Source organism: Globicephala melas, chromosome 8 (genome assembly GCF_963455315.2).
Source record: "Globicephala melas chromosome 8, mGloMel1.2, whole genome shotgun sequence".
Taxonomy (NCBI): domain Eukaryota; kingdom Metazoa; phylum Chordata; class Mammalia; order Artiodactyla; family Delphinidae; genus Globicephala; species Globicephala melas.
In genome coordinates, this window is record NC_083321.1 from 26591355 (window position 1) to 26606378 (window position 15024).

At 37.7% G+C, this 15024-nt stretch overlaps 1 protein-coding gene across 2 annotated transcripts in view; it reads right to left on the bottom strand.

Annotated features, from left to right (window-relative positions):
• Positions 1-15024, bottom strand: part of DNAJC24 (DnaJ heat shock protein family (Hsp40) member C24) — a 66538-nt gene that overhangs the window by 10503 nt on the left and 41011 nt on the right. For both annotated transcript variants that reach the window (XM_070046133.1, XM_030864814.2), the window contains exon 3: positions 10914-11052. In XM_070046133.1, coding sequence (XP_069902234.1) covers positions 10914-11052 — 139 coding nt within the window. The remainder of the gene's footprint in view (positions 1-10913; positions 11053-15024) is intronic.

The following is a 15024-nucleotide window of genomic DNA, read 5'->3' on the forward strand; positions in this document are numbered from 1 at the left end:
ATAGCCACGCAACACAACCTTTCTGTGTTGATGTTCCACTGCTGTTTCCTGGGCCAAAGTTTTCCCTACGGAGGGAAGGTCCAAAGAAACCGGGAATGCCACCTAAATTTAGTAGGAATATGGTCTAGGTAGTATAAGCATGCACTCTTACTTAAAGCAAGTGTACTGTAGGACAAAGAAAGCAACTATATATGAGAATCACTTGTCTTTGTTTTTAAAGGCACGCTGTACTTCCTGTATGCTTGTATTGTTCTTCTAGAAGTCAACGCTTAAAAGAAACTACTAAAATCCACCCCCCACCCCAATGGAATTTTCTTTAGCTGTCTCACTAGTCTCTTGTTCACTTGCTGAGAATGCTTCCCTTTGTTCCGTTGTGTGAATGCCTGCGATTTAATTATATTTAATAACTGCCTGTTCAAAATTTATTGGTGAGTTACACAATTTTAAAATAGATGAAAAGATTATACAATATTTTGAACTCACCATGCTTTTCTATTAAGGTATGTCAAATATTATATCACTTCATATTTACTGGGTACTAAGTCTATTAAACTGTTCTAAAACCCAAAGATAAAGACTTCTGTGAAGTGGTCAGGGGTGGTTCTTCCATCTCTGTGTGTCCACTGAATAGCCTATGCAAAGTGTATCAGTACGCGAGGTAGTTTCTGAACAAAACAATTTAATTTCCACATTCTATATAAAGTTTACTTGGTTATAGATTATTCAGTATTCCAAATTAAAAAAAATTCTATCTAAAAGTCTCATGGACTTTTATCGCATGTTTCAATTTCTTACTCAGAAGGACCAAGATAATCTGCTTGAATGCAGAAATGAAACACTGTTTTAGAATTGAAGAATGGGGGTAATTGGCACTTAATAGAGCTTGGTTGGGGGAAATACATTCCAGGGTATCTTACAGATATCTTAAGTAATTTTGAAATCAGAGCAAATCAGACAAGGCAGAGGTAATGACAAGATGAATAAACCTTAATCTAACGTATCTTGGACACCTGTAATACATTAATTGTTAAAAAAGACAACCCATTCATAAGTATCCATTATGCCATGTTTATTTTAAAATAATTAATGAGAAATAACTGGCAAATATAACTGCCAAGCAAGTCAGGTTTGCATTGTTCTGCTTCTCTACTAGGAAGCTATTGTTATTCTCCCTGGTTACTATTTCATGTGGAACCCCTTCTATTATTCCACCTACTCCAAAAAGTGGCTTTTACATTTTTATTATTTTTTTTCCTCTTTCTGTACAGGAACTTTATTGTAGCTAACTACTTCTTAGCTGAAAGATCAGTTTAGACCATATCTCATGGTAAAAGGGAAAGAAAACAACATAAAAATGGTTAGTACTTTACCCAAGGTCAGAGTTAAAAGGAGTATATTAAAATTTCTCCTGTTCTGTGCCTATCTAAACATCTACATATTGACCTGATTATTCAATACTACATGCACACAGTCCAAGTTTTGTGGGGATTCTGGTTTTAAAAGTCAGTATCTGGGCTTCCCTGGTGGCGCAGTGGTTGAGAGTCCGCCTGCCGATGCAGGGGACACGGGTTCGTGCCGGTCCAGGAGGATCCCACGTGCCGCGGAGCGGCTGGGCCCGTGAGCCATGGCCACTGAGCCTGCGCGTCCGGAGCCCGTGCTCCGCAATAGGAGAGGCCACAGTGGTGATAGGGCCGCGTACCGGATAAAAAAAAAAAAAAGTCAGTATCTGACACAAGAGTGAACACAGGCTTCCCCTGCTATCTGAAAGTAGAGCTTTCCTATGAAACCTTTTGTAAGGCAAAATAGGTAAAGCAAAGAAGAAATTACCTCAAGACATATCTTGCTAACGGATGCACAAAATAATTCAAGATAAAGCACAGATGCTCACAGACACAGTTCAAAGCTATGGTGGCTTGATGCTGAATGTAGTTCCCAGGGAGAGAGGTTGGCAGTGCCACTCTGGCCGCTTGGGGCTCTCCGCAAAGCAAATGCTGAACACTGTTTTCACTTTTCACCTCTTTTCATAAAGGTGAACATCCACTTAGGATTTCTTTCCATTAAGTGAAAGCAGGTACTAATGTAGGTCTTTCATGAAAGCGAAGTGGAGTAAAGCAAATTTTTGAAAAGCGGAGGACACCTGCGTACTGTATGATATCCCCATTATGTGAAGTGTAACAGGCAAAACTATCCTGTGATGTTGGGCGTGGGAGAGTGAGTAGTGACTGGAAAAAGTTACAGGGGCCTGCTGGGGTGCTGGTTAGTTAGATGGGTGTGTTTACTGTGAAAATCCGTCAGGCTGTACACTTAGGATTGGTGCATTCCTCTGTATGTATGCTATACTTCAATAAAAAGGTTTAGGTATAGTGTTGAAACTCTAATGGCTATATTTTTAAATAGAAATAAGGAAAGAAAAGTTAGGGGAACGAAGTAAAGAGCTCCATAAGAAAGTGTGTATCCTCTGAAAGGACCATAATCTAACAACTTCTGCAAAAGGCTGAGGGTGATTAAGTCAGGGGGAAATTGGATCCCTGGAGAACTGTATGATGAGCGGAGAGGGTACTCACAAGGAAAAGGTGAATCTAAGTGCGCGGGGGCGGGGGGCAGGGAGGAGACCACCATCTTTTGTTGAGAGGCAGGTGTCCAGCGAATGGGGCAACAGCAACTCCCCGCCCCCCACTACCATTACAAGGAAGGAGCACAAACTAATGTTTCTTTTTTTTCTTTTTAAACAATGATCTCTGCTTGTCCACCACTGTAGATATAATTAGAAAACTTAATTCCTCCCTAGTCCTTAAAGTAACGCACAGGAACCCTGTAATTAGCTTTATTATCTACTAATCAGGCACTGCATCTGTAAAAGACATAAGTTCGTTTTCTTTTGAGTTTTACATATTATAAATATTTTTGCTCATTATAATACTGTAATAGGCATCTGAAAATGTAAACCCTATCTTAAAGTCCTCCTTAATATGATACTACCAAAAATCATGAGAAAACAGAAACTGACTTAGAAAGTGATTTAATTAAATAAACAGATCCAAGATTTAAATCTGGAATCTTAGCTACAAAATGGTAGTAATTTTTTAAAAAATCTAAAAACTGCCCTTTGGAAAGAAGAGCACTGCCTGGCATTTGGTAAACTCCATTTTGAGTCCAATGTCACTACATGATTCCTAATTCTTTTGAAGTGAATGGGTTCAGCTTTTTCTAAGATATCTAGGAACGTTAAGGTCTGTGCACAACCTGTACTGTGCTCACAAGCTTAAGCAAATATGGAGACAAGAAAAACTTCCAGATTTACTTACATGTAGAAAGCAATGCACTATCGTTAAAGAGAGATTCCCAACCAATATAATGATAAAATCAAATAATTTATGTGGTTACTTGAAAAAGAATCTTTCAACCTTTAGAAGTATAGGCCCTTCTGACCTTGTGTTCTATTGGATTTGTCTGACAACAAGAAGTGAAAGAATTCTGTGGCTCCATTGTCTCAACAGTGGGATCTAAGAAAACACTGGCAGGACTCATCAGAGAGGTTTATGAGCCTGCAATTCAAAGAGATTAAAAGGAAAATCTACGGAGATTCTTTCACACTGAAGAATAACATTAAATAACTATTAGCAGCTTGGTTCAGTAAAGCTTACTAGAGCTCTCGCTGGGTCATTCACAACTTTCTAAAAGAGGAAAGGTTTTTTTCAGCTCCATTTGGGAATCAATAAATATTCCTTACTTCTTACCAGACAATGGAATTCCAGTCTTTTAAAACTTCCTCCTAATGACAGTAAAATTTCTAAAACAGCTCTTTGTTTGCTGCCTATATAATTACACTTCCTAATCCCAGGAAACCTTTTCTAACTGTAGCTACAATTCAAATAAATAAGTAAAAATAAATAAATAACAGCAACAAAAAGCTACCAAGAAGAGGAATTAAACTTTATTCTTTATGGATATCTAAAAGTCTCATTCAACCCACTACTGGCCAAAAGATCTAGTCTATCTGCAACTCTGTCCCTACTATTCAAGAGTGGCAATGTTGTGTGTTACTCAAGTGATCAAGTCCCCAGAACGCTCTCATTTAGCAGTTAGTGCATTGTATTTATTTTTATGCCATTTAAAACAAAATTCATTTCAAACTTACAGAAGTCATCTATGTGTGTTAAAAGCAATCGCAGTATTTTCCTTTAGGTCTAAATTATATCTTGCTGCTTTAAAACCATGTAATTTAATTTTAAACAATCACCTCCTTCTTAAAAATCATTTCAGTATACATAATTAAGTCTTTCATATAGGAAATAACTTGAAGGAAATCAGTTCCTTGTCCTTAATAGTCTCTGTTCTTAGAACAGTCTCTACCTTGATAAGAGATTCAGAATCAGGCAACATTTAGCTTGAAACCTATTCATTAAATCATAAAGCTCTATAATTCTTTCCCAGATGAAATTAAAGAGTCACAACTGCAAGGCTTTCCATACTGCAGAAAAACTACAAACTTGGAGCTTAATTATGGACTTGAAGAACTACGGTTCTTTCATAAGCTGAACAGAAACCCAGTGCTCATGAAAGGTACCAAATGAAACCCGGAAATTGAATTTCATGTTTCACTGCAGAAAGGCAGAACACAGTAGCAGAAGTAAGCCTGGCCTCTCACTCTGACCCTCAAATATGCCTCATTCCTGACTATCTGGAACTAAAATAGTAGGTTGTACACACCTATTCAAAACTTGGCAGCCTAGCACAGTGATTAAGAGTCAGAGAACGGCTTTGAGTTTCCCCTCTTATCAATTACTAGCTATGTGCCCTTAGTCAAATTACTTAAACCCTCTGGGCCTCAGACTCCTTCTCTGGAAAACAGATATTAAAATCTTCCTTACAAGGTTGTTAAACAATGATTAAAAGACAATTGCCATAGTTCTAGTGCTCAACAAATGGCAGCTATTTTAACTGTTGTCATTAACTCATAATGTTTGTGTTGACCTGTCTATAACAGACCACAGGAAAATGACTCAATTACTGCATGGTTGGGGAGTGGGGGGAGCCTCGAGTACCACAGTGTAGGACGGCAGCAACTTTCACCTTGTCTGGATTTGTAACAGGGTTAAGAAGTTTGATGTACTTTACTATTGTCAGTCCCATTAAAATTGAGCTATTATTATCAAAGCCATAGTCCATATTATTATTTAGTCCTTCCAAAGTATCAAACAGAACTGAAAGATGGGGAAAAAAATCAAAATAATTTATGGATTAAATTCAGAGGTTAGACGTAATGACAGTAGATTAGAAAGTCAGGGGAGGCTTTCTTTTGTTGGGGGTGGAGCTAGGAGGACCAGAGTTGGAACTTGAACAAAGAATAAGCTGTGAAGAATCAGAACGCAAGGGTATTCTGAGTAACAACAAACAGTATAAGCAGATGTGTTTGGGAACCCCTAAATGAATGGGGAGAAGATTCACATTAGGTTTGTGATTGGTGATAAGGCTGGAAGAAGTAATTAGGGACAAACTTAAGAGCTTCTGTCGCATTTAAATTCCATGTGAATGGGTAAATGTTGTGTTAGGGAGTGGGTAGTTATATAAGTTCTTAAACAAGAGTAAGAATAAAGAAAGCTAGACCAATCAAAATGTAAATGACTATGGGAGAAGGCCAATTAGCAGCTGTGGAAGTAACCTGAGTCTATGTTATAATCTGGGTATGGTCTATTGTGGTAGCTGTGAGAATAAAAAGATCACTTAGAGGGAAAAAAAAAAACACATTGAAGAAGAAATGCCAACACTCATTTTTAGTTCATTGGCTATATATTGAGCAAACCAGAAGTAATCAGAGTGTAATATGAAAGAAAGATTTCAAGTCTGAGGGTTAAAAACAAGCAATGAGAAAGGTGGACCCAGTCTTGGTTTTGAACCCATTGATTTCAGTCGGGTCAAGTACCCAAGTAGAAATTGGGCAACAGGATAAAGATGGAGACACAAACTTCCTAAAATCCTACATTTTCTCTGTTATTAAATCAAAACTTCCAATTATGTCCAAGTATTACAGGATTATAACTATAATCTTGCCCGTAGGTTTCTATAGCATTATTTGAAACTAGCCAAATTTTTATTCAAAATCATTGAGAAATGATCTTAAAATACATTGTCATTGCAAAAGCAGTCATTTGTATTCAAGTAAAAGTAACAAATAATGCGAGCAGTCACCTTCTTATGACAAAGAAGATGAAGCAAGAGGACCCTCACAGAAAGTTTTATCTATATTATCTTCCCTCTCTGAAGAAATGCAAGTCCCTAACTGTCTAGATGGATTTTCTGCATCATTTCACATACTTACTTTTCCCAGAAACAGTCACCAAAAAAACATGCCCCCTGATGCTTATCTTCAAGTTTTACCTGAAGCACATTTTTATAGCCAATTTTCAAATTCCTAAAATCAAATGGAAAAACGGATATGACCATAAATGGAAACCCTAATCTGACTAATACAAGTATTTTATAAGGGTCAGTTTTAGCACATAATTTACACAAACATCCACTGGCCTTAAGTCATTATTTGAAACAGATAACCCAAATTCATATTATCTACATTTAAAAGTATTAATTCGCTTTTTATGGAGTTAATCAGTCTTTAGTGTTAACTTGCTTTTCAGCAAGTACTTTTATTTTAAATTTAAGAAATTACATGTTGATTCAGTTCTCTGACACATAAATGTTGGTGGGGTTTTAAGGTACGTTCCTCATCTGGTCCAAGATTTACTTATTTATCTCCCATTCTCAAATATTTATCCTAATAAAGGGATGGAGTGAACTGTATAATACAACAACTGAAACGACCTTTTGTATATAGGTAAGGAGAGTATAGCTGATTAGCTTTAAGTAAAGACACTAACTTTACAACGTTTGGCTCAATCCTCTTCAGAGCCCAGCTGTCTTGGGTATCCAAGCACTTGGCCAATTGTGTAGCATGAAGGCGCCACATCACCAAAATAATTCACTAACAGAGAAACAAGGTACATCTTAATATAAGACAATATACCAGCAAGGACTCCAGACACAATCCACTTATGTTTTTACAACATAATTTAATTTGACTGACTTCATTTGAAGGTCTGTTCCTCTTCAGATCACAGTGAAGTAACCTAACTCATAAGCTGTGTCACTCCATACAGCCACCTAGACATCAGAGATCTGTATGACTCACACTACAAAGCTATTGAATCACGATTCCTATTCTTTTCATGATATACTTCTGACATGTTTTTAAATGCACTTAATGTATGAGAAAACTCCCCACAAGAATTATAAAGGCACAAAAATCTATTCAATAGATATTATTCATATGAACATTTTATAAATCCTAAAAAGAATTTCCAAAGTGTTCATCTGGTTGTCTGAAGTGCAAAGCCTAACCTTGAAAAACTACATGCCTTTCAAGGGAACATGGGAAGCAGTCTGGAAGCACCCTTACAAACAATAAGGTAAATATGTCCAACTGGAACTTACTGATTAAATTCACTAGTTAACATTGCTTTCAAAATGCATAATATCTAGAAACTGAATATTACTACTCTTTTATTAGGTTTGCTTTTCTAATGAGCCTGGCCAACACTGCCCTAAAATGTCAACCAAGAATACAGAAGTGTAAATGAGGGAGAAAAAACACAGGTACTTTACTTTAGGTCACCTATCCTAGACTATTGCTTTTGATAATTCTTTTGTGAAGCAAAAAATATGGATTTGAAGGGCTCCTTTAAACGATCTTTTACAGAAATAAATGGTTGTAGGTAATATTATGAGGCTTTCCTTACAAAAGAGCACCAACTTTGAGCTGTGAAATATGAGAAAGTGTTCAACATCCGCCAATAAAACATCTCCTGCCGCCTTTCCAAGTATACAGAACGCAAACTTATTTTATACTATACATTAATGCAGGGCAGGAAACAAACATATTTAAAGCACACACCATGAAAAGAAAGTTCTATAATGAACTATCACCACATGCAAAAAGGGTTCTGTATAACAAAGCTATTTCCATGTCCCCAGGGGTTGACCCAGAAAAAAAGAGTGCTTTGACCTGGTTATAACAACTCTCTCTCTTGGTAACCTATCCTGGTCTTCAACAAATTATCACTCTCAAAGTTTTTCCTTCTATCAAATCTAAATCCTCAGTGTTAGAAGTTCAAGTTCATTTCCTTCTTTCAAGGAGCTATTTATTGAAGATGGGTAAAGAAGTAAAAATTAATGTCGGTAATCAAGAGAAATGACAATACAAAACCAGGTTTATTATGAGATTTTTGAAATAGCTCTAGTATGAAAGGCTTAAAACCAGCAAGTTGTATCTGGATAAGAAACTTCTATTCCTTATCTAAACAGAAAGCCAATTTCAATTTAAAACTGAAACAAAGCATTCTCACTATTTGGAGCCTCTGGTAATGAAGGAAATATTTAGTACTTAGATCTGAGGTACTAAAATGTCATGAAAATTTGTATTTCTACTGTCCTTCTAGAAAAGCTCACCCACCTGAAAAACATGCAAAGCAGACAGACATCATATAAATTCCCAGAAGATCTGCCTATTTATTGGAATCATGAATCAAGCCCAATCTCACTGTATTTGGTTTGTCTAAACTTTGTTGTGACCTCGTCAATGAGTTATAAGAATCTCCTGAGATGCAGTAGGCTAGAGCTCCTTCCATTAAAACCTCTAAACCAAGGATTCAAAGCTCAAAAGAAATCCACATTTCCAAAGACTTCTCAAAGGCAATGAGAAAGGCTTGAAGATGTTGGTTATTTGTTCTTCTAACATCTCTTAAACCTCCTTCATGTAATTCTACTGCTCACTTTTAACCCTGCTTCCTATTTCTCCCATTTCTGGTCTTACTCACCCAATACCCTAGCAAGGGAGAATATTTTTTGATTCCTGATCTCTCCCTACCTCTTTTCTCTGTCCGACAGTAGGTTTCTAGTCAGTTTCACTGATAAGTTCTTTTTTTTTTTTTTTTTTTTTTGCCGTATGCGGGCCTCTCACTGTTGTGGCCTCTCCCGTTGCGGAGCACAGACTCCGGACGCGCAGGCTCAGCGGCCATGGCTCACGGGCCCAGCCGCTCCGCGGCACGTGGGATCTTCCCGGACCGGAGCACGAACCCGTGTCCCCTGCATCGGCAGGCGGACTCCCAACCACTGCGCCACCAGGGAAGCCCACTGATAAGTTCTTAATAGTACCAAGCTGTGGACTGGCAAAAATGCAGAGCGACAGTGCAAGTACACACCCTACACTCCTTAAGATACAGTTTTGTGGATTATCCTCACCTTAAGCAAATCAGCACCCCAGAATAAACACTGGTAAAGACGTGCAAAGCACCATGAGAGACTGTCATCTACAGTAGAACTTGGTCACTTTAGAAACATAGGTAACCTCACACACAATACATCCATGTTTATTAGTTTCTACACTTTCACAGAAATTTTACCATGTGAAGCAAGGTCAGAAAGATGTATCTATGGATAGAATTCATCCTCAAATGAAACCACCTCCACATTCTTTTGCCGGAAGTGCAAGAATTTACAGAAGAAATACAACATTGGAAAGATGCACATAAATGCACCAAATAGAAGGAGGACCCAATATTCAAGCCATATTTGAAAATTAATCCAAATTCATTGCGAAGTTATATTTATTGGTTTCTTAACATTTTTTAAAAAGTACTGTTAAGTTCATCAGTCTTAAAAAAGTAGAAGGGCTTGAGAGATGATTAGTATTATGAAAGTGACTATTAAAAACTAATACCCCAGTACATAAGCAAATTGCTTATGAAGTCTTTCCACAAAGGAATCACACACTAACTGTAAGAAACACTTAATTTTACTAATGCAACTCCCTCTGAAAACAGATATGGATATTCTATATATATTGTTGGCTTTAACCTATAATGTTGTATCTTAGAAATAAAGCTTTATTTCTCAAATCAAATTTTCATAACCTTAGTAGTAGGAGCCTTACAATCATTCTGTTAGGTTTGATCGTGTACTGGTGCAGGGCATGGGAGGAGATTCAATAATCAAGTACAGAGACGGTGAGCTTTTATCAACACATGTGAGTCAATGCTGAGCCTGGTGCGCTATGGCAGAGCGCAACTGAGTGTTTTCCCCACAGGCTGTGGCTGATTATCGACTCCCCCCATTAGCATGTAGGGTGCATATTGAAGGTTCAGATAGAAGGCTGAGGGACTGCTATCCCAAGGCCAGGGCTGAAAGACAGCCTATCACTTCGCGTAACTGCAGTCCATGTGTGACAAACCTGACCTACATTTGTCCCTTTCTTTCTCACAAGAGCTTGTCACTGTTTTAAGAAGCTATTTTCTAAAATGCATAAAAGAAATGACTTTTAAAATTGCTTAGGAAATGTGCGTTCCTAAGATATCATTTATGACAATCTTACAAAGAATATAGTTTATCCAGGAGATAATCATGAAAACCTAGCCTAAAACAAGTTCAGAGACAGCAAAGAGTGCTTTAAGATGTTATCCTTTATAGTATCTTCCTATAGATTGTCATTTATACAGTATAAGTCTTAAAAGTACTCAATGAAAATTTTAATCAGTACATAATTAAATTTAATAAAAAGAAGTTTTTAAACATAAAAAACATATTAATTAGGAATGTGTAATTAAGCATTTTTCATTAGTTATAAAAAGTAGCTTTCATGGCTTCACAAGAAGCCACATCCTAGTAGTTTTGCTGACTTCTCAATGGATACATAGTAATCACTACTAAGAATAGGGCATAATTAAAAACAGTGACAGGAGGGAAGGAGTAAAGGAGGAAATAACAACTTGGTGCAAATGCTGAAAAGCGTCCCCCAGAAATGGCTGCAGACTGCGCTTCACAGAGCTGCCAATGTGCTGGGGCTCCTCACCACAAGTACCTACCATGCCGCTGCAGGTCATACTCTTTTTTTGTTTCTTCATTCCCTAGAATTTTCCATGCCTGATCAACTTCGATGAACTTCTGTATACATTCCTCCACTGTTCCTGCTGGTACATCTGCACTTTGTTTATCCGGATGATACTGCCAATCAAAAACAAGGGGGGGGTGGGGTGATGAGTAGAGAGGGTGGGGGGATAGGTTAAAAAAAAAACTCTAAATCTGAGATTTCGTTAAGAGAGAAGGTAATGAGAAGATGCAAACTAAGATGCCAAGCAACGAAACAACAGTGTTGGGCACCGGAGACAACTGCCAGGTTAATTAGAGCACTGGAGTAGCTATAAATCTACCAGTGACATGATCTGTCACAATGTGCAAAAACAGCATTTTCTGGATAATTTGCTGATGGAATCACTGGTCTCATGGACAATTTACCCAGAGAGGATGACTAACACAAACAGAAATAGGTACATGCAGACGAGCAGGACCTGATAGAGGAAGAGTACCAACTCTGTACAGAGTATGAAGCTCTCCTTATACAATATGCTTGGCTGTAGATATCATAACAATGGACTACTACTAGCTTTTCTTTTGAAATTACACAATTATTACTTGAAATTAAAACACTTCTCATCTTCTGGCTCAGCCCTGAAGATTTTAAAGTTATAAATCCCCAAACACAAATTTGTATTGAAAAATGGTTATTTCAGGGCAGATTTGTAAGAAACAATTTTAAAGAACTCAACAAAACATTTGAATACAAATTAATTGGTTAGTAAATCTTTCTTACATTTGTTTTCATGCTGAACTTTCTCCACACTGCTGGTGATCCTCACTAGCAGAGCAAAGGCTATTGTGATATTTGGTTGCCCAGAAGAACTAATGAACATCATGTATGCTGGGAGAAAGATTACAGGGCAAACAAAGAGAATCAGACTTCCATTTTCCCTCTGGGAAACTATTTCTTTTCTTCTCCTCCTATGCCCAAATCTATCAGCTATTAATACTTAACTATTTAAGCTAATTAATATAATGACTGAAGAAAAGGAAACTTAGGCTTTATTGTTTCATCTTTTTTAGGCCATGATTTATCAAATGATGCTCATGAAAGTTATTCCCATACTGAGGTTTAAGCAATCCTTAAAGCTAGGATATTACGTAATGTACCAAAGCCAAAATAGAGTAGGCTACATTAAGTTCTCTACCTAACCCATCTTCTAACACTATGTGAAGAAGTTCTGTATAACAAGTTTGGTATGAATCAATGTTATTTCATGCAACATGCTCAAATACACCACTAGTATACATTTAAGATGTATCAATACTTACATGTGAAAACGTAATCTCAGTATGCCGCTAACATTGAGTAAGGCCCTGGAGAAACCATTCTAATCTAGCAGCTGTATCACGGAAGTACAGACTAGAAGATAGGTAATTTCTAATAGGCCACTACAGAAACCAGTAGTGGTTGGTACAATGAACAGAACATAATGGACTAACCATACACCAACCAGACCAAGAAAGCCCTACAAAACCAAGAATTAGTTCCTGGCTGCCCCAAACTAAAAGCTATCACTAAATTTTGAGTCATATATCAGTTCTATGGTAGTCAAAGCACAATTCAATCATTTTCCCTAATTTGGTATTTTCCTATTATTTTAAATAAGTAATTCACCATCTGAGGCTTTTAGATCTATTCTGTTGTGCTAATAGAATGCAATATATTTTATGCTGTGATATAGGTTTTAATTAAAAAATGAAAGTTATAGCAAGAAAATAAGTATGTCATTTGGGGTACCAAAATCCTCAGTCCAATCTGCTTTGACAGAAAGTTCCAGAACAAAATGAAGGTCTAAAAAAGATAATATTCTGTGGTAGGCTGATAATAGCCCCCCAAAATATCAGGTCCTAATCCCTAGTTCCTGTAAATGTTACCTCATTTGGAAAAGGGGTCTTTGCAGATGTGAATTAAGTTAAAGATTGGGAAGATTATCCTGAACTGTGCAGGTGGGTCCTAAATATAATCAAAGAATTTTTATAAGAAAGAGGCAGAGGGAGATGTGACACACAGAGGGGAAGGTGATGTGAAGACTGTGCAGAGAGATTTTAAATATTGGCCTTAAAGACTGGAGTGATGAGACCATAAGCCAAGGAATGCTGGCAGCCACCAGATGCTAAAAGAGACAAGGAATGAACTCTCCCCCTAGAGCCTCTAGAGGAATGGTGGCCCAGCCAATACTTTGATTTTGGCCCAGTTATACTGATTTTGGACTTCTAGCCTCCAGAATTGTGAAAGAATAAATTTCTGTTGTTTTAAGCCACCAAGTTTGTGGTAATTTATTCCAGCAGCCACAAGAAATTATACACAATCTAAATACATCTACAGTTTAAAACTAGAATATAACAGACACAACTTCTAAAGATATTTCAATTAAAGGTCTATTAATAATATGGTGTCATTATTATGTACATTTATATATATATATATATATATATATATATATTTGGCCAAGTTGGGTCTTCATTGCTGCACACAGGCTTTCTCTAGTTGCAGTGAGCGGGGGATACTCTTCGTTGCGATGCGCAGGCTTCTCACTGTGGTGGCTTCTCTTGTTGCAGAGCACGGGCTCTAGGCGTGCGCGCTTCAGTAGTTGTGGCACAAGGGCTCAGTAGTTGTGGCTCACGGGCTCTGGAGCGCAGGCTCAGTAGTTGTGGCACACGGGCTTAGTTGCTCCACGGCATGTGGGATCTTCCCAGACAAGGGCTCCAACCCGTGACCCCTGCGTGGCATATGGATTCTTAACCACTGCGCCACCAGGGAAGTCCATTATGCACATTCTTAACTTAAAATATGCAAAGATTCTTTATTGCACACAAAAATCAAGCCTCTAATACTAGGTTCCAAGACTCTCTGATCCCAATGAACGTTAATTTTTCCTACTATTTCTATATTGGAGCCCTCCCATGAGAGGCAGGCTCAAGCATTCACTAGCACCACAAGGACCACAGTCATTTTCCTCTGTTGTCAAGGCTTATTTTATTTTATTTTTTAAGGTTTTTTTTTTCAGGGGGCTGTGTTGGGTCTTCATTGCTCCACGCAGGCTTTCTCTAGTTGCGGCGAGCAGGGGCTACTCTCCGTTGCAGCGCGGGCTTCTCACTGCAGTGACTTCTCTTGTTGCAGAGCACAGGCTCTAGGCGCGCAGGCTCAGTAGTTGTGGCGCACGGGCTTAGATGCTCCACGGCACGTGGGATCTTCCCGGACCAGGGCTCGAACCCGTGTCCCCTGCACTGGCAGGAGGATTCTTATCCACTGCACCACCAGCAAGTCCCATCAAGGCTTATTCTTTGCTCTTCTTCACTTTGAATCCCACTAGCCAAACTTTCCCACTGTTGAGAGCCCAAAGCTATTCCTACTTCATTCACTCAATGACCAAATGAAAGACAGAAAATCTATAGCATCCTGTGTTCCAGGGTCTGACTTACTAACTGAGGAGCCAGAAACAGCCACAAAAAGATAGCATAAGCTTTCTTACTTTAGAAAAATGCCAGCTAAATCATACAAACAGCAGGGAGTTCTGAGGAAAACACTCACCAATCAAATATAGAAAATATTGATACTCTTAATTAACAGAATAGGTATATACTAAAATCAATGTTGCAAAGTTCATTTATTTTAACTTCTATTTGCTACCAGTACTAAACTGAAATGCATTTTGCTGGAATTGGAAGAACTTAAGTCACCTAGAAGCAAGGAACTCAAAATTAAGAAATCAGCAAATCTTTCAACAAACAATTGGAAAATTAAAGTTTAAGAAATTACCAATTGCAATAGCCTCAAGGTCAAAAAAATGGAAAGAAATGGAAAGAAATAATATGTTCATGATGGGAAGATCATGTCCATCTTTCCTAAACTGATACACAAATTTTATGCAATTCCTATAGAATTCCAGTGAGCCACTCTGAAGAAGTAGACAAGATGATGATAATATTTACATGGAAAAACAAAGGATCTAGAACAGGCAAAAGAATCTTCAAAAAGTACATAGCTGAAGGACTTACGTGATTTCATGACTTAATATAAAGCTATGGTAATCAAGACTGTAGTACTGGCATAAA